The sequence below is a fragment of the Octodon degus genome, unplaced genomic scaffold (assembly GCF_000260255.1).
Source record: "Octodon degus isolate 3935 unplaced genomic scaffold, OctDeg1.0 scaffold00005, whole genome shotgun sequence".
NCBI classification, from domain to species: domain Eukaryota; kingdom Metazoa; phylum Chordata; class Mammalia; order Rodentia; family Octodontidae; genus Octodon; species Octodon degus.
The window spans coordinates 11208640-11230601 of record NW_004524581.1 but is presented as its reverse complement, the minus strand read 5'-3'; the positions used below and the strand labels follow the sequence as shown (position 1 = coordinate 11230601).

Sequence of the window (21962 nt, the reverse complement as noted above, 5' to 3'; positions counted from 1 at the left end):
GAACTTGGGACCTCCTGCCTCAGCCTCCCAAGTGCCATGCCCAGCTAGCTGTTCTTATGGCTTTGAGGAGAGAGGCTGATTGATGGGCACAGGTGACCTCTTTTGTGTTCCTATGGGGAGGGGACTCAGCGGGGACTTTCTCCCCAGAGCAATCCGGCCGAGGTTTGTGCTGCCCTCAACCTCTGCGAGTCCCTTCAGAGGCACTTGGCGGAGCTGGCGCGCCAGGAGCAGCTGGAGGCCAACAGGATCCCGGAGGTGGACCTGCCCGAGGTGGTGGCGCCCTTCATGGCCAACATCCCCCTGCTGCTATACCCTCAGGATGGCCCCCGAAGCCAGCCCCAGCCCCCGCTGAAGGTGAGGCCTCCGGTAGAGCAGGTGGGAGCAGGCAGCGTGGGGACGGTGCTGAGGCTGTGTGTGTGTGCTCACCTGGGGGGAGCAGGAGGTGCGTGCCAGCCTGCTTTTCCAGAACCAAGGGGTCCCTCAGCTGGACTCTGCAGGTACATAACTGCCTTTGGGTTTATTAAGCCGTGCAATTCCCCCTTCCACTTTTTTTTTTTTTGCCTTTGAGCCAGGGACTTACTGTGTAGTTGAGGCTGCCTTGAGCTCACTTTGTAGCCCAGGCTGGTCTTGAGCTGGCAGTGATCCTCCTGTCTCATCCTCCCCAGTGCTGGGATTATAAGTGTGCACCACCACGTCTGGCTCACTTTTGTTTCTTGAGACAGGGTCTTGCTGTGCAATCCGAGTCAGCCTTGAGCTCACTATCTAGCTCACTGTCTGGTCCAGGCTGGCCTTCACTTGACACTCCTCCTGCCTCATACTCCTAAGTTTTGTGTACTACTACATCTCCATGTAGTTTCCTTCTTTTTCTTTTCTTTCTTTTTCTTTTTTTTTTTTTTTTTTTTGGTGGAACTGGGGATTGAACTCAGGCTCTTATCCAGGCAAGCGCTTATCCTACTGAGCCATCTCCACGGCCCCTCCATGTAGTTTCTGAAGAATGGGAGATTGAAAATACACAAAGATGTCCACCTTTTTCTCATCTTTTGTGGCTTGGGTGGATCCCGGGCCCTGTGTGTGCTGGGTGAGCACTTGCCCCACTGCTGAGCCGCTCTCGCCTGCAGTGAGCACCCAGTGATTGTGGACTCAGCGGTGCGTCAGGGCCTGTTTCGCCCAGCAGGGGCTTGGTGCTGGGCAGGTGTCCAGCCTGGTCCTCTTGGCTGCAGTGCCGCCATCTCATTGTCCTTCCTGCAGACCAGTGGCGATGTGTGCCAGGACTGTGTCCAGATGGTGACCGACATCCAGACTGCTGTGAGAACCAACTCCACCTTTGTCCAGGGCTTGGTGGAACACGCCAAGGAGGAGTGTGACCTCCTGGGACCTGGCTTGGCAGACATGGTGAGCCGTGGTACTTGTGCCTTGGGGGTGCTTGTGGCCAGGGAGCTGGGCTCCGGAGGTGGGAGCGGGGGCTGGAGGAAGCATCCAGAACTTCCTGTGCTGCTCTTTCTCTTTGGCTTTTTGAGATAATGTCTCATGGACAGTTCAGGCAGGCCTTGAACTCACTGTGAAGCTGTTCTTGAACTTGCAGTGGTCCACCTGCCTCTTCCTCCAAAGTGTTGGGATTACAGGCACATGCTGTCATGCCTAGTGTCTTTTATCTTATTAAAGAGTTGCTCAGAACAGATATTTACAGAACTGTAGGAAATACTTTTGACACTGTGGTGTTGCTGGTTTGGTTTCTTGGGTGTGTGTTGTTGCACTATTCAGCTGACAACCTGTTTTTCTCCCCCAGTGCAAGAACTACATCAGCCAGTATTCTGACGTCGCCGTCCAGATGGTGATGCATATGGTAGGTGGCTGGGAGCCCTGGTTGTGTTGGCCTTCTGGCTGAATGTGATGTTCCCAGGAACTCCGCACATTACATGGTGTAGCTTTCCCTTCCACCTTCAGTGCACTGGGTCAGACCCAGACATACTGCTCTGGCCAGCAGGCTCTCCACTCGCAGTCCCAGTCCCTGCGAGGAGGGCCAGTCCTGGGGTTGTGCTGTCTGTGCCTCGTTTGCCTGTGCCCATGCAGCTGCCGTCACGATGTGTGTCTGGCTTTAGCCCCGGGGCCTGCAGAAGCAGGCTGCTCTGAGTACCCCAGGCCAAAAAATGGGACAGCCTAAGTTCGGAGCAGAGCAGGGGAGTCCTGCCTGGCAGAGGGAGCTGCTCTGGCCCTCAATCTGCACTGCTGTCTGCAGTTTGCTGCCACGGACTGGCAAGAGGCTTTGCTAGCAGTGTGAGAAGCACAGGTCACGCCATAGGCCGGTTCCTCTTGTGTCCAGAGCCGGTGGGCACAGCTGGCTGTTGTGCAGCATCCTGGCCCACGGCAGCTATCAGCCTCTTAGAGCTAACCTGTGGGGAGCACTCGTGTTCCCTGTTACGCTGATTATCTGCCTTGATCTTGACATACACGCCCGGCTTCGTTCGTTGGCACAGGGGTCCTCACGCTGGCCATCACCTGCTCTGTGATGAAGTTTTCCCGGAGTCCAGTGGTGCCCATCTGTGTGCCCTCTGCACTTGGGTCCAGGGACCCTGGACCTCGGCACCTACAAGCCTGCCGTTTCTGACGGCTCCCTTGGCCCATGGCAGCTGCCCACCCACACCAGCATTTATTGTGCTCTTCTCTGCCTCATTGTAAAAACATTAAGAGGCAGTTTATAGGGCACGTGCTTGGAGTGGGGCCCAATAAGCCTTCGATGCGACTTAGCCGCGTGAACTAGGGCTTCCTTCTAGCTAACTTCAATATTTTCTCCCACTGTGCCCGCAGTGTAGAAATGTTTTGAAAGTTGGGATAGTTCCCATATCAAAAATGTCCTGGGGGTTTCACAAAACATCAGTGGGGTCATCTTTTATTTATATGCTATAGACTTCCTTCAGTTGGGACATCTTTTCCATACCCAGTTCCCTATGGCTGGAGGGTTAGATTGTTCTCAGATGTGCTCTTGAAGCAGTGAGCATCCTTGTAGCAGTACTATGGATAGCCCCGTTTTTCTATGCACGGAACACTAAAGCAGGACACGCTGCATCCAAGCTTGACACACTCTTCAGAGCCACCCTCTGGGCGAGCATTTGCCCTCTAGATTGGCCTGAGGCCAGGGTCATTAGCCCTGTATCCTATGGGTTAGACCTTCCTGGGGTCCTCTGTGCATGTTCTGGGATAGTAATAGTGTGGGATGGAGGGGACATCATCACTAGTGGCAGCAAGGTGGTTTGTGGGTACCAGACCAGGAGAGCATTTCCCTTAACTTCTGTGACATTCCTATGCCTGGTTAACTGCTTGATTGTTGTTTTAATTTTTCTTAACTTTTGTGTCCTTTCCTTTCTCATATTTTCATCTCCGATTTCCTGTTTTTTTGTTCAACAGCAGGACCAGGTATGTGATGGAGAATTTGCTTTTAGTAGTGATACCTGCTGCTTCTAGTGTTTTTGCTCTTTCTTTCCATCTGTGGTCTGGCAGGTCCGCTCTGACAGATACCAGGGATGGCTGGGAAAAGAGGGGGTCCCTCTGTCTCCTGGACACCCCTCCTGATACGCAGTGTTGAGGTGTTGGGGATCTGAGCGCTCTTTCAAGGGGTGGGAATGAGGCCTGCACACGTGTGTAGCCACCAGCGTGGTCACGGAGCGCTGTGGCCCAGCTCCCCGTAGTGGAGGCCTGGCTCGCCAGCGTCTTGTGTCTGTCACCACGGGTGGGCATTGCATGTCTTCAGCGCTGTTCCCTCACTACAGAAACGCTTCTGTTGCATGGGCACGTTAGCTACAGACAGCCAGAGTGTAGCTCCCCTGTGGTGGGTCCAGAGACTTGGAGACGCTCTTGGTTGTGGCTTCTGGCCTTCTCAGTTTGGGGTCCTTTGGGATCTGCAGGATGGGGGAGCCGGTGCCCTTGGGGCTGCTCTGAGCACTGGCATCTGTCTCTAGGGTTGGAGTCACAGATGCTCTAAAGGCACTTTAAAGGCTTGATGGGAGTGGGCTTGGACGAGGTGCCTGAATTTCCACCTAGGCCTCCTAAATCCTGGCCTCCTTAAAAGCTTGCTCTTGGGCCTGGGATGCTGCGGGGTGGCATGGTGCCTGCCTGGCAAGCATGGGGTTCTGAGATTGATTCTCAGTACCAGAGTAATAAGCAAAGATAAAATAAAAGGCTTGCTCTAGGCTAGGCATGGTGGTGCATCTGCTGGGAGGCTGAGGCAGGAAGATCATTATAAGTACGAGACCAGCCTGGGCTACAAGTGAGCTCAAGGCCAGCCTAAATTGCATAGTGAAACCCTGTCTCAAAAAGACCCCCCCCCCCCAAAAAAAAAAAAAAAAAAGCTAGCTCTATCTTCAGCCTTATGACCTCTTCTCTTTAAGTTGTGCCGGAGACAGAGTTTGGGCTGTGCTTTTCCTAGTCCATCTCAGCCATGTTTAATTTTGGAGGCTTATGATAGTACGAGGTGAGCCACAGCAGTAGTGGAGCCCTCCTTCCTTAACAGGCTGGGAGTTTAGCAGCTCTGGTCCTGCACCTTCAGTTGTTGGGGGAGGAGCCAGGAACCAGATCCACAGGCCCGAAGCACCGTAGGCTTGGCTTGGCTCCCTTGAGGGTTCGCAGTGTGAAGGTCCAGATGTCTGAAACCTGTCCTTCTCTGTGGCTGGCCGGGAGCTGAGTGCTGAGAGGGATCTGTCGGAAGATCTTGTGATTGAAGTGATTCCTCCTTTTGCAGATGGGCCCTCCTGTGCACCATGTGGCACAGTGGGGTGTTTAAAATGTCAGCATTTCTCCTGTCTCTGCTCTGTCACTGGACATGGGGCTTTTCAGTTGAACCTGGAATCCTTGTCAGGCTGGGCTGGGGAAGGGGTCTAGGATGTGTCCCGGGGCCCTGACCGTGGCTCCTGAGGGTGCTGAGGGACACTGGGTGTGGGCTGTGTCTGACGGTGGCTCTGTGCTCTCTGCAGCAACCCAAGGAGATCTGCGCGCTGGTCGGGTTCTGTGTTGAGGTCAAGGAAGTGCCCATGCAGACCCTGGTCCCGGCCAGAGTGGCTGCGGAGAAGGCCCTCCCTGCCCTGGAGCTGGTGGAGCCCCTCGAGGTACCTGGGGTCCCGATTGTTGCTGGCTGGGGCTGCACAGCACTTAGACTGTCTTGTGTCATATCCTGTGAGTCACATGCATTTTGGGCTTCTGCCTGACTCTGAACGGTCTCACATCGGAGGCCCTGGGTACCCTGGGTGTACGGTGTGGGTGCTCTCCACGCTGCCCCCACTCTGTGCTATTCAAAATGGATTTCATGTCTTTGTTCTTGCAGCAGACCGTTCAGGTACTGAGCTCTGGCGTAACCTTTCACAGACTTCCTGAGTGCCCTTCCTGGGGCTCAAGCCCGCTGCCTGTGCCTGTGCGCGGGTGTTCATGCCGTTTCCTAGATCTCCTTTCTTGGGAGTAAGCCTGCTGCTCCAGCCCATAATGAGCCTGTATTCAGCTCTTCAGGCAGCATTCAAGGCGTGGGTAAATAAGTGATGTCCTCATGACTTCAGAGCCCGGGCCATCTGCTGCCTCAGCACATGGCACAGCTGCTGCTTGTTCTAGAGTATCTGGGCGCCTGGCCGTCTGCTGTCTCCTTCACACTCACAGTGTGTGTGGACGTAGGATGGGGTGAGGGCCTCTGCTGCCTGCCCGCCCCACCTGCCGAGTTCAGGCCGGAGAACATGGAGTCACAGCTTGTGTCATAAGTGGAGCGTCTGTTCCTTCCTTAATGTTTGGTAGACACTTGTAGCTGGTTTCTCCGGCCCTGGATAGCAAGGGTCAAGAATACTTGCACTGTCACAGAAAGTTCTGCCTAATAGTATTGCTGTGTTGAAGGTAGGATCTAGAAAAGCAGTTTTAGGTGCTGACTGGACTTGGGAAAGTTGAGAGCAGACCTGAGGAGTGCTTGTGACTCTGACTCACTGCTATCTGTGAGCGCAGAGTGATATAGACATGAGTCTAACTGAACACACAGTTGGCAGGCGAGAGGTGGAGCTAGGGAGTGTTCAGCGGGCCTGAGAAGAGGGATGGTCCCTCATGGAGTTGAAGCTGGAGATTGGGAGGGACCACATATCATTTTGGATCCAGGAGGCAGTGCCCATGGTGTGATACTAAGTTGCCCCAGTTTCTGTGTCCCCTGCCTTAGGGGCAGGACCCTGGGACATGGGTCCCCGTGTTGAAACATCCTCTGTCTTTCCAACAGCAGGAGCTGGTTCGGGCCCACGAGAAGGTTATGTGCAAGGCGTGTGAGTATGTGGTGAAGAAAGTGTTCGAGTTGATTGACAACAACAGTACTGAGGTATACCACCCTCCTCCAAGGGGAGCCCCACGCCTGTGCCCTGAGTCAGGAGGCCTGGGGGGAAGAGGGGCATTGCCCCGCTGTTTCTTTGTGCTGCTGGGAGTGGAACCTGGAGCCTGGCACTTGCTAGGCAAGCGTTTTACTGCTGAGCTGCACTGCACCTCCGGGCTGGGAACGTGCACAGCAGTCCTGACACGAGGGCACTTTCTACCCGTTGGTTTCTACTTGTGGGTCCCCTCGGCTAGCTAGCAGCGGGCTGGGCTGCCTTTGCTCTGTTATGGGATTTTGTGGGGTCGAGGGAGACACCTCACCATTGGCCAGCCTTTCCCAGCCCTGCCCAGCCCCCTGTCCTACAGGATCCTCTTATGTGTTTCAGGAGAAAATCGTACACGCTCTGGATAGTGTGTGCTCCTTGCTGCCCGAGTCCGTGTCGGAGGTGTGCCAGGAGGTGGTGGACACTTATGGCAGCTCCATCGTGTCTCTGCTCCTGCAGGAGATGAGCCCCGAGCTGGTGTGCAGTGAGCTCCAGCTCTGCACGTCCCGCAAGGGCCTCCTTGGCCAGCACAAGCTGCCCATGCCGCGCAGGCTGCATGCGCCTCCTGGTGAGTCCAGGGCACAGCGAAGGGGCGGGCACCGTGCTGTGGTCTGGTGGGACCTTGTCAGTGCTAAGCCCTGTGCTCTGGTGTGTAGCACGCGTGACTCCACTAAAGGACGGTGGCTTCTGTGAGGTGTGTAAGAAGCTGGTCGGCTACCTGGAGAACAACCTAGAGAAGAACAGCACCAAGCAGCAAATCCTGGATGCTCTGGAGAAGGGCTGCAGCTTCCTGCCTGAACCCTACCAGAAACAGGTATGGAGGCTGGGCTGCTTGCTGGGCTGCTCCCTGTTGGAGGCTGAGGCCCAGCGTGTTAGCTTCAAAGTGACCTGTTGGCTCACAGGGAGCAAAAGGTTGGAGCCACTGAGGCCAGGGAGGGTATGGGTGGCCAGGAATGGCAGTGGCGCTGGTAGAGGAGCACTCTGTTCTTCTCAGGGACACCCAGACCTGGACACGTGTCTCTTTTTCTTGGCAGTGTGATGAGTTTGTGAGCCAGTATGAGCCCTTGTTGTTGGAAATCCTCGTGGAGGTCATGGACCCATCCTTCGTGTGCTTAGTAAGTCTTGGGTGGACAGCTGTTCCCCTGGCGCTGGGCCGCCGCGCCTCTGCTCTGCAGCAGCTCTGCTGCTCTGGGTGCCACGATGCCAGATGCTTCTGGCAGCTGTTACCCTCATCTTTGAAAAGGGTCAGTTAGGTGGCTCTAATTCGTCCCCCTTTTTTGGGAATACAGAAAATTGGAGCCTGCCATTCTGCCCGGAAACCTCTCCTGGGAACTGAGAAGTGTGTGTGGGGCCCCAGCTACTGGTGCCACAACATGGAGACAGCAGTGCAGTGCAACGTGAGTAGGGGTGGCCCCTCCCTGTGCCCCAGCCCAGGGTCAGCTTGCACCCTGCCTTCCCGTGCACGGGATGCCGAGTGAGGGCAGCGCTGCCTGCACCTTGTCTGTGGAGTGAAGCGGGCGGCCGTTTCTGCTTGCCCGCCCCAGTGCCCTGTGCTGGTGTCAGGTCCGCCCGGAGTCACAGCAGGGATTGCGCAGAGTCCGGGACTCATGCAGAGCGAGTCCTTCTGTACCCTGCACAGGCCTCACGGGAGCCCAGCCTGGGTCTTTAGCTGGTTACTGGAGCTTTTCTCCAGTGGCCCAGCCAGAGTGCCCACGCTGGCCAGCAGCTCCCTGGTACCCTGGCAGCACTGGCTGTGCAGCCAGCAGCCAGGTTTGCCTGATGCTGCTTTTCTGGGTGGGGACTTGGGGCCTGGAAAAGGCCAAATGTTACTTAATACTGCTTTGCACAACTTTTCCCTTTTTCCCTGGGTTTCCTTGTGACCCCATTGGGAGATTAGTCATTGTGGCCCCTGCGGGGAGGGACAAAGAGGCCCACACCCTGGCTGTATTGGGGCCACTGCCCGAGGCCTCAGCTGGACCCTGCCCTAGCTGTGGGACAGGCCAGGCCAGGTAGCAGTGGGCTGGGGCTGGTGTGAGTGGTGAAGAGGCTCTGGGCCTTGCTTGTAGGGGGCCATCTGGAAGGTCCCCAAAGCTCTCCCTTTTCAGGAGTCATCCTGGGCCCTCAGCATCTCGTACCAGCGGACCTAGGGGAAGATACCTGGTCCTCTTTTTGGGTAGTGTGTGATGCCAACAGGCTAGTACAGCGGCTTGTCATCTGAGGCCTAAACCCAGTTCCTTCTCTCCCCCCAGGCTATTGAACATTGCAAACGTCACGTGTGGAACTAGAGCATCGTCCCTGCAGGAACTGTAGCATCCTTCCCTCCTCGTGTGTCTTGGACAACACACAGACCTATATGACTTTGTTGCAAACTAGGTTCTTTCCCTTGACCTCATTTCTCTCCCTCACTGTAGCGTTGTTGTCACGTGGGAGGCGCTAGAGCCACTTTCAGTGTCCTTTGTGTGTTGGAAAGTTGAGGACACACATGGCGCCTGCTGTGGGAGGAGTTCTCTGGGCTGGCTTGGACTTTTCTTCAAGCCCTGAGAGGTAGATGGGCTCTGGGGCCACCTCCTGCCCTACAGAAGGACTGTCCTCCCTTCCTGCTGCTGGACAAAGGAGTTTCATATGGAAGATTAGAAGTTCAGAATAATTAGGCTTTGAAAGTGACATAATTCCTATTGTAATAGAGTTTGAGAGTAACTCCTGGTGGCTTGGAGGACACTGGCGGGACATTGTCCCAGTGACCCAGGTTTGTTGTCCTAGGTCTACCTTCTGATTTTGCTTTCCTGTCTTTTCTGTGGATGCCTTGTTTGGGGTTCTGGGGGTGGGTGGGTGGGTGGGGAGGGGCAGTTGCCTGGCCGCACCCTGCTGGCTCTGCGCAGGGCCTGTGGGCCTGCCTTTTCTGTGAAACCTTCACGCGGTGGTGACCGCCGTCTGCCTGCTGCTGTGTCTGTGGCTCCAGGGTGCTGCCTCGTGCTCGGCACGTGCTGGTGCCCTTCCCTTGCCAGTCCATGTGGATCCAAGCTCCTAAGCCTCTGCTTGGTAGAAGGGGACAAGCTGAGGCACTTGCAGGGTGGGCACTGGCCAGGTCTTGGCTGCTGCCTGTGTGGCCCTAAAGCTTCTCTTCCATTCTCGTTGCTGGGAGGCTGCACACAAAGCCGGCAAGCCAGCCTTTTGCTATTAAATGGACTTAGTGATTTTCATTGTTTTGCACTAAAATTTTGGTGATTTAACAATAAAGTTCTATTAACCAGATCCAGGCCTGAGTGTTTGGTGACATCTCTGTGCCCATGGGCTATCCTGGCCAGGAAAGTGAAGCCCTGGGTGGGGGTTCCCTGGAGTTTGGGGAACAGCTGAATGCTGGCACACAGTGGTTTACCAGAGCCAATGTATTGCCAGGTCCTCGTGAGTGAGTTTTCTTTTTAAACAGACCATTCCAGAAACTTTCATTGAGTACCAGTTCAACAAAATCAGGTGGGGAAGGGCTGGGGGAATAATTTTAAAAAGGAATACACATGAACACTCTACGTTCAAAACCCAAGGGGATGCCAGTCATTTTATAAGCTGGGCACATCGGGGAAGCCAGTGAAATGGAGAATGCTGGCCTGCTGCCATCGACCTTGACTGTACCTGGAGGGGGAGGGCAGGGGTCACTCGCGAACCCTGGGCCTCAGGTGGGGAGGTGGCAGGAGAGGGGTGGGGCGTGAGGGGTGGCAGCTGTGGTGGGCCAGTGGTGCTGCCGGGCCTGGGGGGGCGGTGGCTGGCTGGGCAGGGCTCCGTGGTCTCAGACTCGTCGTCCCAGTGATCCTCCTCACCATGTCCTTAACGCTTAGCATTTTTGTTCGATTTTCATAAAAAAATAACAAATCTTATGAAGGTAGAGATCTGGTGCTGAGGAGCAGCTGGCAGAGCTGCATCCGCCTGAGCAGCCGTGTGGCCATCGGGGCTGAGCCCAGGCCATCCATGCAGCGCTGGCCTGCGGGCCTGGCCCCGATCCTGCCCCGGATGAGCTGCTCCCACAGTGTGGGCCCGGCAGTCAGAGCTCCGTGATTTCCAGGGGGCTCTCCATGATCACGTCCCGGAGCTTGTGCAGGGGCGTGGATTTGGCAGACTCCGTGCGGGCATTGCGCTCAAAGACTGTGGCTTCTGCGGTGGTCAGTGTCTCCAGGGAGCGGCCCAGGCCCTTCTGGTCGTCCTCGGGCAGGCTGCTGAGGTCAGTAGCCAGCAGCGTGCCTGTGCTGCCGTGCACCACGTGGATCCCGTCTGGCCCCTTGAGCTCCATGGGCGGCTTGTGGCGGAAGCGCAGGCTGCCGTGGCCTGGGCTGTGGCTTCCCGGCTCCTCATCCAGCTCCGTCTGGATCAGCTGCAAGAGGTCAGGAACTCCCAGTGGCTCAGAAACCCCCACAGGCTCAGGGCCGTGCCCAAGGGCTAAGCGGGTGGGTGGCCCTGGCGTTCTGACCAAGCCTCTGCTTCCTCCCTACTGCATACACAGAACGTCCCAGCAGGCCTATGGCCTCCGACGCTGCTGCAGCCAGTCCTGCAGGACCACCTTCAGACTGGCTGCAGTGGGGGACCATGGACCTTGCAGGCACTACGTGTGTGCTGGGGCGTGAGGGCTTCCTATGTGACTATCACCTTGTTCTAATGGTCCTGTGGCACAGCTGTATCTGGGTTTGTAATCAAGCTGGCCAAAAGCATGACCAGTTACAGTCATGTCCACGTAACACATGTTCTCAGGAGAAGCAGAAGGGGACACAGGATGTGGTCAGAACTCAGTACTTTGGAACTTCTATCAGGCAGGACAAAAGTATACAGTGTATACTCAGCTGTTTTTTTGTTTGTTTGTTTGTTTGTTTTGTTTTTTTGAGACAGTTTCTCTTGTTCAGGCTGGCCTCAAACTCACAGCAGTCCTCCCGCCTTAAACTCTTTTTGATGCTGAGATCTCAGCACTTCAGGAAACATTGACGTTGCCGAAGGCACATGCGCAGGCCCCTTCGACCCTGACAGCCAGTTTCTTAGAGTGCTACCAGCCCTGCAAGGTCTTTGGGGCTCCTGGAATCTGAGAAACACTGTCTCTGAGCCACCCCATCCCCAAGAAGCACCTTCCTGGACACACACTGGGTAGTCTTTGGCCCTGGCTTCTGGGCTCAGCACTGAGAAGGGTGGCAGGAGAGTGAGAAAGCATCCCCAGAAATGGGGCACGGCACACAGCTCCCGCCCGCCTGTGGCTACCTCAGAGATGGAAGAGTGGCAGGAGGAGGCTTTTTGCACCATCCGCTGTGCAAAGAGCTTTTTGAGCCGCAGGTAATCCTCCAGGACCACCTTCAGCAGTGAGCCCTGAGGGAGGGAGAGGGTTAACCCCACGGAGCCGTCAGCTCCACCCCTTGCTCCGTGGGAGGTGGGTGCATAGGCTTGGGAGGTTCCAGGATCAGGAGCCAGGGTACAGGCTTCTTTAGCTTCAGTGCCTAGGCCTCTAGGCTATGCTGTGCTGGCCTCACCCAGGTAGGTCTAGCTGAGTCCCTGAACTGTTGGCAGTGGGGTCAACGTTCAGCCAGGGGCTGGGCACAGGAACCCTCAGGGAGGGCTCACCTTGATGGGACCCTCGCGAATGATCTGGCCCAGCTTGGCAATGTTGTCGTACTCCTGGATGGCTGCCCGCAGGTACCGGTCATCATCAGGCTTGACTGCTGCTGGCTCACGCCCAAAGGTTCCCTGGGAAGAGGAGACACTGGCTGGGGCAGAGCACACCTGCACACACACACCAGGTGGGGGCCGCTCCCAAAGGACCCAGCTTCTTGGCCAGAGGTGGCAAGGAGCTGCCCCTCCTGGGACCCTCCCCAACACTGGCCTGGCCCTGCTGTGGCCCGGCTCACATGGGTACGGGTGGGGCTGTTCCACAGGTCTGCGATCTCACTCAGGTTCTCGGGCAGGTCATCCTCATGCTCGGCCTGGGCCGCCAGCTCCAGGTTCCGGCAGAAGGGATCCAGCCACACGGGGTTGGCTCTGCGGTTGGGGGTCAGGGTATAGAAAAGAGTTAGCAAAGTGGGAGGGCTGGAGTGGACAGATGCCCTCAAAACTGGACAGCTCCTTGCGAATGGCATCAGGAGCCTGCTAGGGGAGGACCATGTGGCAGTCTGGATAGCTTTGGCATTGAGGTTACACTCTGCCTCACCTACTCAGCAGCCAAAGTCTGCACCCAACTGCAGGCCCAGCAGGTCAGGGCTCCAGCTCTGCAAGCAGGTGAGAGACGGTGGCTACGCCACCAGGGGGCGCTCTCACCTCAGCCTTTCCCAGGTGGGGCAGGTCGGGCGCCCACTCACCCATCGAAGGAGTACTTGTTGGTGTTGGGCATGTCCATGATGTCGATGAAGCCGCGGTTCCCTGCAGGGAGAAGGGCTGGGGTGTGGAGGGGAAAGGAGGGGTGCAGCCAGCAGTGGCACTCTGTCTTACTCCCACGGCCCCACTGTAGCCCACACTTACCTGCCGAACCCGCCACTATGGCTTTGAGCTTCCTCTTGTGTCTAGGGAGAAGCAGAGAGGGCGCTGTTAGGTGGGCCAGGCTTGCATCTCAAGCGCTGGCCCTGCCTGCCTGCACCGCGCTGCGTGGGGACACTCACACAGTCCTGTAGTACCAGTTCATGAGGATGAAGAGCATGGCCGCCAGGAAGAGGAGGATGGCCAGCACAATGATCGCCATCTGGGGGGCGAGGAGGGCACGTCAGGGCGGGCTCTGGGGCACCACGCAGACCTGGGGGGGCAGTGCCGCGGGTACCTGCAGGGCGGACATGTCATCTGGCAGCCGGATGGAGATGGCGGGCTGCACGTCCAGCACGTTGTAGTTCCGGAAAAGATTCCGCAGCTGTTCCTTGTTCTCATCAATCATCTGGATCACCCTGGGTGAGCGCAGGGCTCAGCTTCAGGCTCAGCCACCACGCAACACTCCCTGGCGGTCAAGCCTGACGGCTGGTAGTTGCTGCCCACCTGCCTGGACCCCCGGAATCCACCCTCTCCCTGGGGCCGACAGTAGGAAGGCCCCCCAGCTAGGACAGTGTGGAGGCTCTGGGTGCCCAGGCCTTTTGTCCGGGCCCATTCAGTCCTTAGGGATGGGCATACTTACACTCCCTTACACACATGGGAGCGTACGGCTCAGAGGGACACAGACACTGCCGGGCCTCCTTGGAGGGTCCCCTACCCAGCGCCGAGGACAGCCCCACCCACCGGTCCACATCCAGGATTCTGTTGGTGTCGCGGTTCACCACATGGATGAGCAGCTCTGTCTGCGCGAAGTTCACCCGTCCCTTCTTGTCCACATGGAACTAGGGGAGAAGGGACTTTGGGGTGTGGCCGGCAAGCCAGGGCATGGGTGGGCAGGTTTCTTCTGAAGCCCCAACACCTGCCCTGCAGTAGACCTAGCTCTACTCGGTACTCACAGGGACTAAGCATGGTGCCTGTTAGTTCATTCACATCACACACAGGTGCTATGACCAGCCCCAGCTTATAAATACATATATATATTAAAATTTTTTTTTTTTTAATTTTAGGGAAGGATCTACAGGGTGTTCAGGGTCTCACTACCAGATTGGACTCCTAGTGATCTGCCTGTTTACAGCCTCCCAAGAGCTGGGATAACAGGTGCGCACCACCACGCCCAGTCTCACTTGCTGGCTCAGCACACCCCAGGGGTGGGGCCAGCACAGCAGGCTAGAGGATCAAACACCCGGCTCCTGCACCTGCTTGCAGGTGCTTTAATCTGCTGAGCTATTTGGCCAGCCCTACCAACTCCAGCTTATAGATGAAGAAGCTGAGGCCCAAAGACCTGGTCCTCAGAGCCATGCTGCCCAGGCTGAGCAGACACAGGCCTGCTCCCCTGCTTCTGACCTTGCCACCTCCCCCTCTCCCGGGGAATTGGCCTCCCTTCTCCCACTGCCCCTGGTTTAAGGTTTGTCCCCTGGTCACCTGCACATCATCTGTGTTGACGATGGCGCCAGTGATGTTGGACAGCAGGCGAATGAACTCCTCCTCAAAGCCCCGCACACGGTCAGGGATCTCATTAATGACAATCTTCACGCGCTGGTCATCCCTCAGGATGTAGATGCCAATGATGGCTGTGTCATTGTGGCCTGCCAGGTCTCGGGCCACAATGTCCACCACAAAGTAGCCAGGGCTGTAGGCCATGAAGAGGTCAAAGGTGCGCAGGATGCCATCTACACTGCCTGCAGGGGGAGCCGGGACAGGGGTGCAGCTCAGGGACCACCGGCCTCCTGGTACCCCTCCCAGAAGGGCAAAGAGCAGGGTCCCGGGGATGTGGGGCTCAGCAACAGCAACAATGACAGCTGGATGAGAGCAAGGCCCATCCAGGGGGCAGCAACTCTGAGCACTGTCACAGGGTGCAGCCTGGGCTGCCAGACCTGCACTTGCTAGAGAAGCCACACACCATGGTTAAAACCATGTTTAATTATTTCCTAAGGTTTTTTTTTTTAATGTATTTAGTACAGGGTCTACAGAGTCTCACTACACAGATCGGACTCTGTTTTCAGCCTCCCAAAGTGCTGGGATTACAGGTGTGCACCACCACACCCAGGCTCAACCTTGTCTCAGCGCTCCCTGGGGGTGGCGCCAGCATGGCACACCAGGGATCAAATCCCGGTCCCCGCACCTGGCTAAGCAGGTGCTTTAGTCCACTGAGCTATCCAGCCGGCCCTACTGCCTAAATTTTAATTAAAACATTACATATTAAAATACAACTATGGATTACTCTGGCCCAAAGACAACAAGTTTGTGACTCTGGAGTCCTGTGATGAGGGACCAGTGCCACTTCTGAGCCCTCTTAGTATCTCTCATACACAGGCACTTCAGAATTCCACACAGTATGGGGACAAGAGGTAGCACAGCATGGCGCAGTATGGCCTCCCCCTACTCTGTCCCAGTCTCTGTTTGTCTGTCTGTCTCTCTCTTTCTCCATGCCTACCTCCCTTCCTCCCTCCTTTCCTAGGTCTCGCTATGTAGCTCAGGCCAGCCTTGAGTTCACTGTATAGTCCAGGTGGATTTCAACTCCAGGTGCTCTCCCTGCTTCAGCCTCCTGAGTGCTGGGAGCGCACTACTACACCCAGGCAGCAGACTTCTCTTAGAAACAGTAGACCTGTGGGCCGGTCAGATAGCTCAGCGGACTAAAGCGCCTGCTTAGGCAGAACACAGTGGTTGGGGTTCAATTCTTGGCATGCTATGCTGGCCCCACCCTTGGGGTGCACTGAGATGGCAATTGAGACTGGGCGTGGTAGCACACGCCTGCAGCGCATGGGAAGCTGAAAACAGGAGAATCACTCTGAGTCCAATCTATGTAGCGAGACCCTGTAGAACCTGTACTAAATACATAAGAGAGAAAAACAGAAAGAAAGAAGAAATAGTAGACGTGGGTGCTCCTTCCCAGCTGTATCACTTACTCAGTATCTTGAGCAGTGAGAGCTCAGAGGTCAGAGTGACAGTGTGTTGTGGTGTAATGGGAGGAGCTGCCCAGGAACTAGACTTTGAAGGCTGGGGGAAGCGTATCTGAAGGCAGGGACAGGGCAGGGCAGCAGTCTAGGACACAAAGGCAGAGTGGTCAAAGGCCCAGGGTGGATGAGAGGGAGCTGGCTGAGGAAACAGCAGCTGGTTCTGCTTGGCTAGACACAGCGGGCTGCAGCAGGGTCGTGGCGAGGGGCTGGGAGGAAGACCGGGTGTGCCCCAAGTACCAGGGCAGGGAATTCTCCCCGGCAGTTAAGACTGGCACATAAACGAGGGGTCTTAGAACAAAAACAAGAGAGGAAGGTCATGGGTAGAGGCACTGCTGGAACCTGCCCTGGTCTCAGCCAGGCCTTCGGCCAGGGCATGGCACATGTGCGTACTGTAAGTGTGTGTTCCCACCTGGCACACGAGAGGGGGGAGGTACATGGATGGATAATAGGTGCGAAAACAGGAAAGAGCAGGTGGACAGAGAGGAGTAGGTGGATTACAGAATGGATGGGCAGAGATGGACAGACAGACAGGCTGACTGGAAGCCACGACATTCTGTGGTGCTCACACAGGCCCATGTCCTGCAGGCTACAGCTACACAGCGACTGCAAGGTCTTGGCTAGAGACCCCGTGAGTGGCCAGGCTCATACCCATGGTGAAGACCTGGCCCACGTCCTCCGAGTCGTTGGCCAGGGCCCGGAAGTAGTGGATGGCCAGGATGCCGTAGAAGACGAGGCTGTTGTTACCAATGTCCTCATCTAGAGCCAGCACCTGGATGAGCTCTGAGCCCACCTTGGCATCGGTAGCCACCCCTGCAGGGACAGGCAGGGCGGTGTGAGTGCTGGGGAGGAGCCCCCCAACACCCTGCGCCCCGGCTCTGGGCCCTGCACCTGCAGTGTACTCTGCTTTGGTGAAGCGTGGTGGCTGGTCGTTGATGTCCTCTAGCACCACGCGCACCTCCTGCAGGGTGAGGTCCGTGACCAGGTCGAGGGCCAGAGTGGGTCCGCGGGGTGGCGTCCAGCTGCGGTTGCTGGAGGCCTTGACAATGAAGGAGAAGACAGCTTCCCGCTCCCGGTCCAGGTCCTGCAGCACCAGCAGGCGCCCGTCAGGCTGCAGGTAGAAGTTCTTCTCCTCGTTGCCAGCTGCAGGGGGCACACGGCCTGGGTGAAGGCCAGGCTCAGTGGGTATCTCTGGCTGAAGAGCAGGCGGGGTGGTCACTCTACCAGGCCCCACCTGCAATGAAGTAGTACACGATGGCGTTGGAACCCTCATCAGCATCCACGGCGCCTGTCACGTTGCCCACGAGGGTGCCACGGGGCGAGTGCTCGGGCACCGTCAGCAGCTGGTACTGGGGGCTGCCTTTCTGCAGGAGGAGGAGGAGGAGGACACTGTCATTGGAGGCTACGGGGAGCCTCCACACCCTCCAGAGCTCCTGGGGCCCTGGCTTTGCTTGGGCTGTGGGATTTTACTGGCCAGTGGTGACATCTGTGAGGGTGGGGCTGGGCTTGGTATGTTCTCAGCAGCATCCCAGCCCCCAAAGGGGCGCTTAATGACGGGGGCACCCATACACTTTCACGTGCACAATGCTGTCCCCAGAGGACATTCAGGCATGTAAGTCCAAGAGGACAAAGTGCAATAAATCCAAGCTGATTTTCATGCCTGGTATATGTGTGTGCAAAAATGTACACACACACACACACACACACACACACACACACACAGACTCCACACAAGTACCAGCTCCATGAACCAGGCATTTGTGTCTGCTCTTCTGACCCTGGATCATGCCTCAGCACAGCTACTCAGTGGCTACTCAGTGGCTTCACACGGTCCCCATGTGAAGCATATGCAGACAGATGTTTCCCACGTGTGGCCAACGTGCCTTGGGGCACCGTGCACAGGGGAGCATGCACAAGGTGTGTGTGGGCAGGCAGGGAGTCCCTGTGCGGGTGTGAGCAGTGCAGGGGGTGGGCTGGCTCACAGGAGGCCTCATGAAGAGCGGCTCATTGTCGTCGATGTCTTCCAGGGCCACCTGCAGTGGCTGCATGGTCTCATATGGCACTGGCTGGCCCAGGTCACTGGCCACCAAGATAAGCTAGGGCAGAGGAGAGCAGAGGGTGAAGGTGGGGAGGGGGTTTGGAGCCCAGTGTGCAGTCCCCAGCTCCCCTGGATGGGTCCTTGCACATGTTCCTGGTAGAAGGTCCGCCCAGCCCGCTCCTTACGCTGTACACTGCCTGCTTCTCACGGTCCAGGCGCTGTGCTGTCTGGATGAGGCCGCTGACAGGGTCGATGGTGAAGAACTCCCAGTCGCGGTTGCCCGCTGTCTTCAGGAAACTGTAGCGCACAGCCCCATTGAGGCCCTCATCCTTATCTGTGGCGAAGACCTCGTACACGTTGGAGCGCAGAGGGATCTCCTGCACAGGGGAGGACGGGACAGAGGCACTCGGACATCTGAAGGAGACTCAGCTCCCAGTTCTGAGGGAGCTGCTGCCACTTCACCTATCCTCGCCAAAAGTCCTTGCCACTGGCCAGTGTTCTTGGGAAGCACTGTCCAGCAGGGCAGGGTCTCAGGATTCTAAGCCTCTGCCACCTGCTTCCCCCTCCCCAAGCCGACTCCACTGGCTGCCGACAGACGGTCCACACTGAATCCACATGCTTCAAGCAGTCCCCGGTGACCACTGCACAGAGCTCACACCATCCCTGAATGCTGAGCCATAGAGGAATCGGCAGAATGAATCTCCATAGCGGTCACAGTGGCCCTCTGTCCTGTGTCTGTCTTGCTGTCTCTGCCACCCTAATCATAGAACTCTGGGTGTCTCCAAACAGTGCCACCTGTCCAGTAGGGAGCCAGGAAATGGAGGACACTCTAACAGCCTGATTTGGTGGCTAGAGATTATTATAGACTCACTGCAGACCTTGGACCAGGTACTTAATCTGAGCCTTAGGCTCCTAAATTCCCTTGAGTTACAACTAGGCACCGAAAACCTAACAAATGATAAGACTGTCCAGGGCCAAAAGAAAAAAAAAAGAGTTCATTTCTTTGCTTTTAGTTGAAAAACTATCAGCTGGGCATGACTTTCATGCTTATGTCATCTATCATGACAATCAGAAGTTCCAAATGGCACTGTTCCATCTAATTAATAAAAAGTGGGATGACAAATAGATCATTACTTTACAAATGCTGGTTGTTCAGGGGACATAAATCTTCCTCAATATGGAACCATTGAAGAGGAAAACTGAGGGCCTTTGGTGTGGAAAAAGAACTAGATTATTATTAGTTTACATACTGTTTCATTCCACAAAAAAGATTTGAGGCCACTGACAAGAAAATAGAAATTAGAATGAGACTGAACAAGTGAAAAAATTAGGATAATGAAAACAAGCTGTTGGCAAGAAGGTGGAAACTGCAGGTTGCTACAAGGTTGCTCAGAGCAAAGAGAGCCACTCGGTCACCACAGATGGGAGGGACAGGAGGGCAAGGTTCTTGGAGCTCAGCCCTGGGAGGATTTGCACCTGTGGGGTCCCAAAAGGAACACAGAGTGGCAACATGGTCCTAGCATCCTGAGACATGGAGACATGCTGACTTTTGAGGGGACAAAAACAAGTCAGATAGCCCAACTGCATCTCCAAGTGGCATTTTGGGCCGAAATTTCAGGAGAAAGGGGAAGAGCAGATGCAGGGTAACCTCCTGTGGCTTCCTATGGCCACAGACCAAGGGATAAACAGAATTGGAAGATTCCAGAAGCCCAGCCACCTCGTCCGCTGGTCACTGATGCTGACCCCAGCCCAGGATGTGGCACTATCATGTCATCTATCATGACATGATAGAGACACAGGGGAAGTGGGTACAGGGGAGACTGTCTTTGTTGGTAAACATCTAGGGATAGGGCATTTACTATTATTAGTCCCATTTGCAGATGAAAAACTGATTTAGAGAAGTTACTTGCTCAGGTTCCTTTAATTGGTAAGCAATCAACTTACACGAGAACCCAAGATCCTTTGCTACCAGGGCCCACCCTGCTAACCATTGTTCAGCACTGCTCCGTGTGGCATTGTGGAAGTCTGCCCCATGTGGCCTCAGTTGCCCTGCCCTGACGAGGAAGGGCCTGACAGCTGCTGGAAGAGGAAAGGGGACGCTGGCGAGCAGGAGATCCTCGTGCCAGGAGTACCTCTCTGATGTGCAGGATGGTGCCATTGGGTGGGCGCACGAAGACAGGCCGGTTGTCATTGACGTCGATGACCTCTACCAGGAGCATGGTGGTGCCCCAGAGAGGGGGCTCCCCGCCATCTGTGGCCACCACGGTCAGGTTGAACCTCTCATAGGACTGCAGTGGGCGCTGCGTAGTCACCAGGCCTGAGTCCGTGTCCACGTGGAAGGCCTCTGGTGGGTGGGGCAGGAGCACAGGGGTGGCTCTGGCTGAGACCAGCTTCCCATCCCCCCTCATCCTCCTGGCCTGGGGCTGTGGGCATGGCGCCCTGCTCCTTGCAGCCCCGCATCACCCGGGGCATCCAGGCAGGCCACATACCCATGCCGGGGCCCTCGAGTGAGTAGGATAGCTCCCCATTGGCGCCCTCGTCCTGGTCAGTGGCCAGCATGGTGATGACGGAGGTGCCTGATGGCTCATTCTCATACACGCTGGTGCTGAACTGGGGCTTGGAGAACTGGGGCCGGCAGTCATTGACATCTAGCACCTGGATCACCACCTGCAGGAAGGTCAAGGCCAAAGGTCAAGGCCAAAATTCGGGAGTGTGAAGGTAGCTGCCTCAGGGGACGAATCACCCAAGAATAAGGTGGGGTAGAGGAGGGACAGGTAATGCCCTTACTTAACCCCTGTAGCCTCAGTTTCCCTCACTAGAATGGGACAACAGGATCTTCTCTTTCAGCTTCCTTGTGAGCTCACACAAAGTGATGTCTGCTGGCTCCCAAGCGCAGTGCCTGGTCCCGGTGAGTACTCCACCACTAAGTAGGCTTGTGGGTGACACGGTCTGAGTTGGGCCTGCAGCAGTGGGACCCCTTCCCTGCCCCTTCTCCTTTGTCCTTTGCTGAGCCACACAGTGGCCCTGGAAGTGTGGCTCCACCCTCTGGACCTTCACACTGGGCTGCTGGGATCCTGTCCCTTCCTCAGGCTCCTCTGGCCTGGGATTTGTGCCTGGCTGGGGGCTTGGGTTTCCCTGCTGACCCACGGCCCAGGGCAGGGCCCAGAGACACAGCACAGCAGGAGGCCTCTCATCCTCATCCTGACTGGAGAGCCCTCACAGCTCTCAGGACAGCGATTTTGAGGACCCTCTGTGCACCTGGCAAGCAGTCAAACCACCTTACGTCCCCAGTCCTGGTCATGTCTTCTGCTGCACTCTTTGCAGATGGGGCAACTGAGGTTCAGAGAGGTTCACAGGCAAAGCCAGGGTGTTCGGCTCGTGGAACCTGTCTACTCGGGAGATGCTGCCTTCCTCTGCTTGGTGCATGCATGTGTGGCAGGGATAGGCTGCAGTCATGTGTGGGGTGCTCACAGCTCTGCCCCACTGCCTGCCCAAGAGGATTTGTCAGGTCCACTCAGCAACCCCCCCCAGTCCCTTCTGGAGAGTTTCCTTTGCATAGTTATGAAGAAGAATAAAGAGACAGCAAAGCATCCAGGATTAAGATTTTTGCTTTTCTTTTCTTTGAGACAGGGTCTTGCTATGCAGTTCAAGCTGGCCTAAACTCACTATGTAGCCCAGGCTAGCTTATGATTGGCAGTGATCCTCCTGCCTCAGCCTCCTGAGTGCTGGGATCACAGGTGTGTGCCACTATGGTTGGCCTAGGATTCTGGGTAAGAAACAGGACAGAGCTCAGAAGGTGAGATGCTGGGCTCAGAGTTACAGTGTGGACACCAGCACTGGAGTGGAAAGGGGTCTGGAGCTGGAGCTCTCATTAATATCCCTGGTATTCATAAATGTGACACATAGAGAGAAAAAACATTTTCTCAAGCTTTCACAGAGAGCAAATTGGTCAAGCAATGGCCGGGACTCATCCTCATGTCAGACACTGACAAAAGGATGTTCAAAGGGTGGTACAGGGCTACAGGATAAATCCTGAGAGTACTTGGCTGACCTTATCAGATACAAAAGTTACATTTCTTG

The 21962-nt window shown here is 56.0% G+C and overlaps 2 protein-coding genes across 12 annotated transcripts in view; one reads left to right on the top strand and one right to left on the bottom strand.

The window, feature by feature from the left end:
* Positions 1 to 9611, top strand: part of Psap (prosaposin) — a 31524-nt gene extending 21913 nt beyond the window's left edge. Inside the window, exons 5-15 of one of the 3 annotated variants that reach the window (XM_023718524.1) lie at positions 148 to 354; positions 1249 to 1392; positions 1787 to 1843; positions 3406 to 3411; positions 4965 to 5096; positions 6230 to 6325; positions 6702 to 6927; positions 7016 to 7173; positions 7394 to 7474; positions 7649 to 7756; positions 8609 to 9611. In XM_023718524.1, coding sequence (XP_023574292.1) covers positions 148 to 354; positions 1249 to 1392; positions 1787 to 1843; positions 3406 to 3411; positions 4965 to 5096; positions 6230 to 6325; positions 6702 to 6927; positions 7016 to 7173; positions 7394 to 7474; positions 7649 to 7756; positions 8609 to 8644 — 1251 coding nt within the window. In that variant the 3' untranslated portion in view covers positions 8645 to 9611. Of the gene's footprint in view, positions 1 to 147; positions 355 to 1248; positions 1393 to 1786; positions 1844 to 3402; positions 3412 to 4964; positions 5097 to 6229; positions 6326 to 6701; positions 6928 to 7015; positions 7174 to 7393; positions 7475 to 7648; positions 7757 to 8608 lie in introns of all 3 variants that reach the window. The other 2 variants (XM_023718522.1, XM_023718525.1) reach the window with 2 other exon arrangements.
* Positions 8825 to 21962, bottom strand: part of Cdh23 (cadherin related 23) — a 373574-nt gene continuing 360436 nt past the window's right edge. For 5 of the 9 annotated variants that reach the window (XM_023718494.1, XM_023718495.1, XM_023718511.1 and 2 more), the window contains 16 exons: positions 20372 to 20549; positions 20015 to 20226; positions 18068 to 18259; positions 17827 to 17940; positions 17079 to 17208; positions 16736 to 16987; positions 16496 to 16657; positions 14313 to 14569; positions 13575 to 13672; positions 13129 to 13249; positions 12974 to 13053; positions 12837 to 12877; positions 12677 to 12752; positions 12230 to 12359; positions 11946 to 12068; positions 8825 to 10719 (listed from right to left, as the gene is read on the bottom strand). In XM_023718494.1, the coding sequence (XP_023574262.1) occupies positions 10393 to 10719; positions 11946 to 12068; positions 12230 to 12359; positions 12677 to 12752; positions 12837 to 12877; positions 12974 to 13053; positions 13129 to 13249; positions 13575 to 13672; positions 14313 to 14569; positions 16496 to 16657; positions 16736 to 16987; positions 17079 to 17208; positions 17827 to 17940; positions 18068 to 18259; positions 20015 to 20226; positions 20372 to 20549 (2493 nt within the window). In that variant the 3' untranslated portion in view covers positions 8825 to 10392. Of the gene's footprint in view, positions 10720 to 11588; positions 11694 to 11945; positions 12069 to 12229; positions 12360 to 12676; positions 12753 to 12836; positions 12878 to 12973; positions 13054 to 13128; positions 13250 to 13574; positions 13673 to 14312; positions 14570 to 16495; positions 16658 to 16735; positions 16988 to 17078; positions 17209 to 17826; positions 17941 to 18067; positions 18260 to 20014; positions 20227 to 20371; positions 20550 to 21962 lie in introns of all 9 variants that reach the window. The other 4 variants (XM_023718498.1, XM_023718503.1, XM_004623980.2 and 1 more) reach the window with 2 other exon arrangements.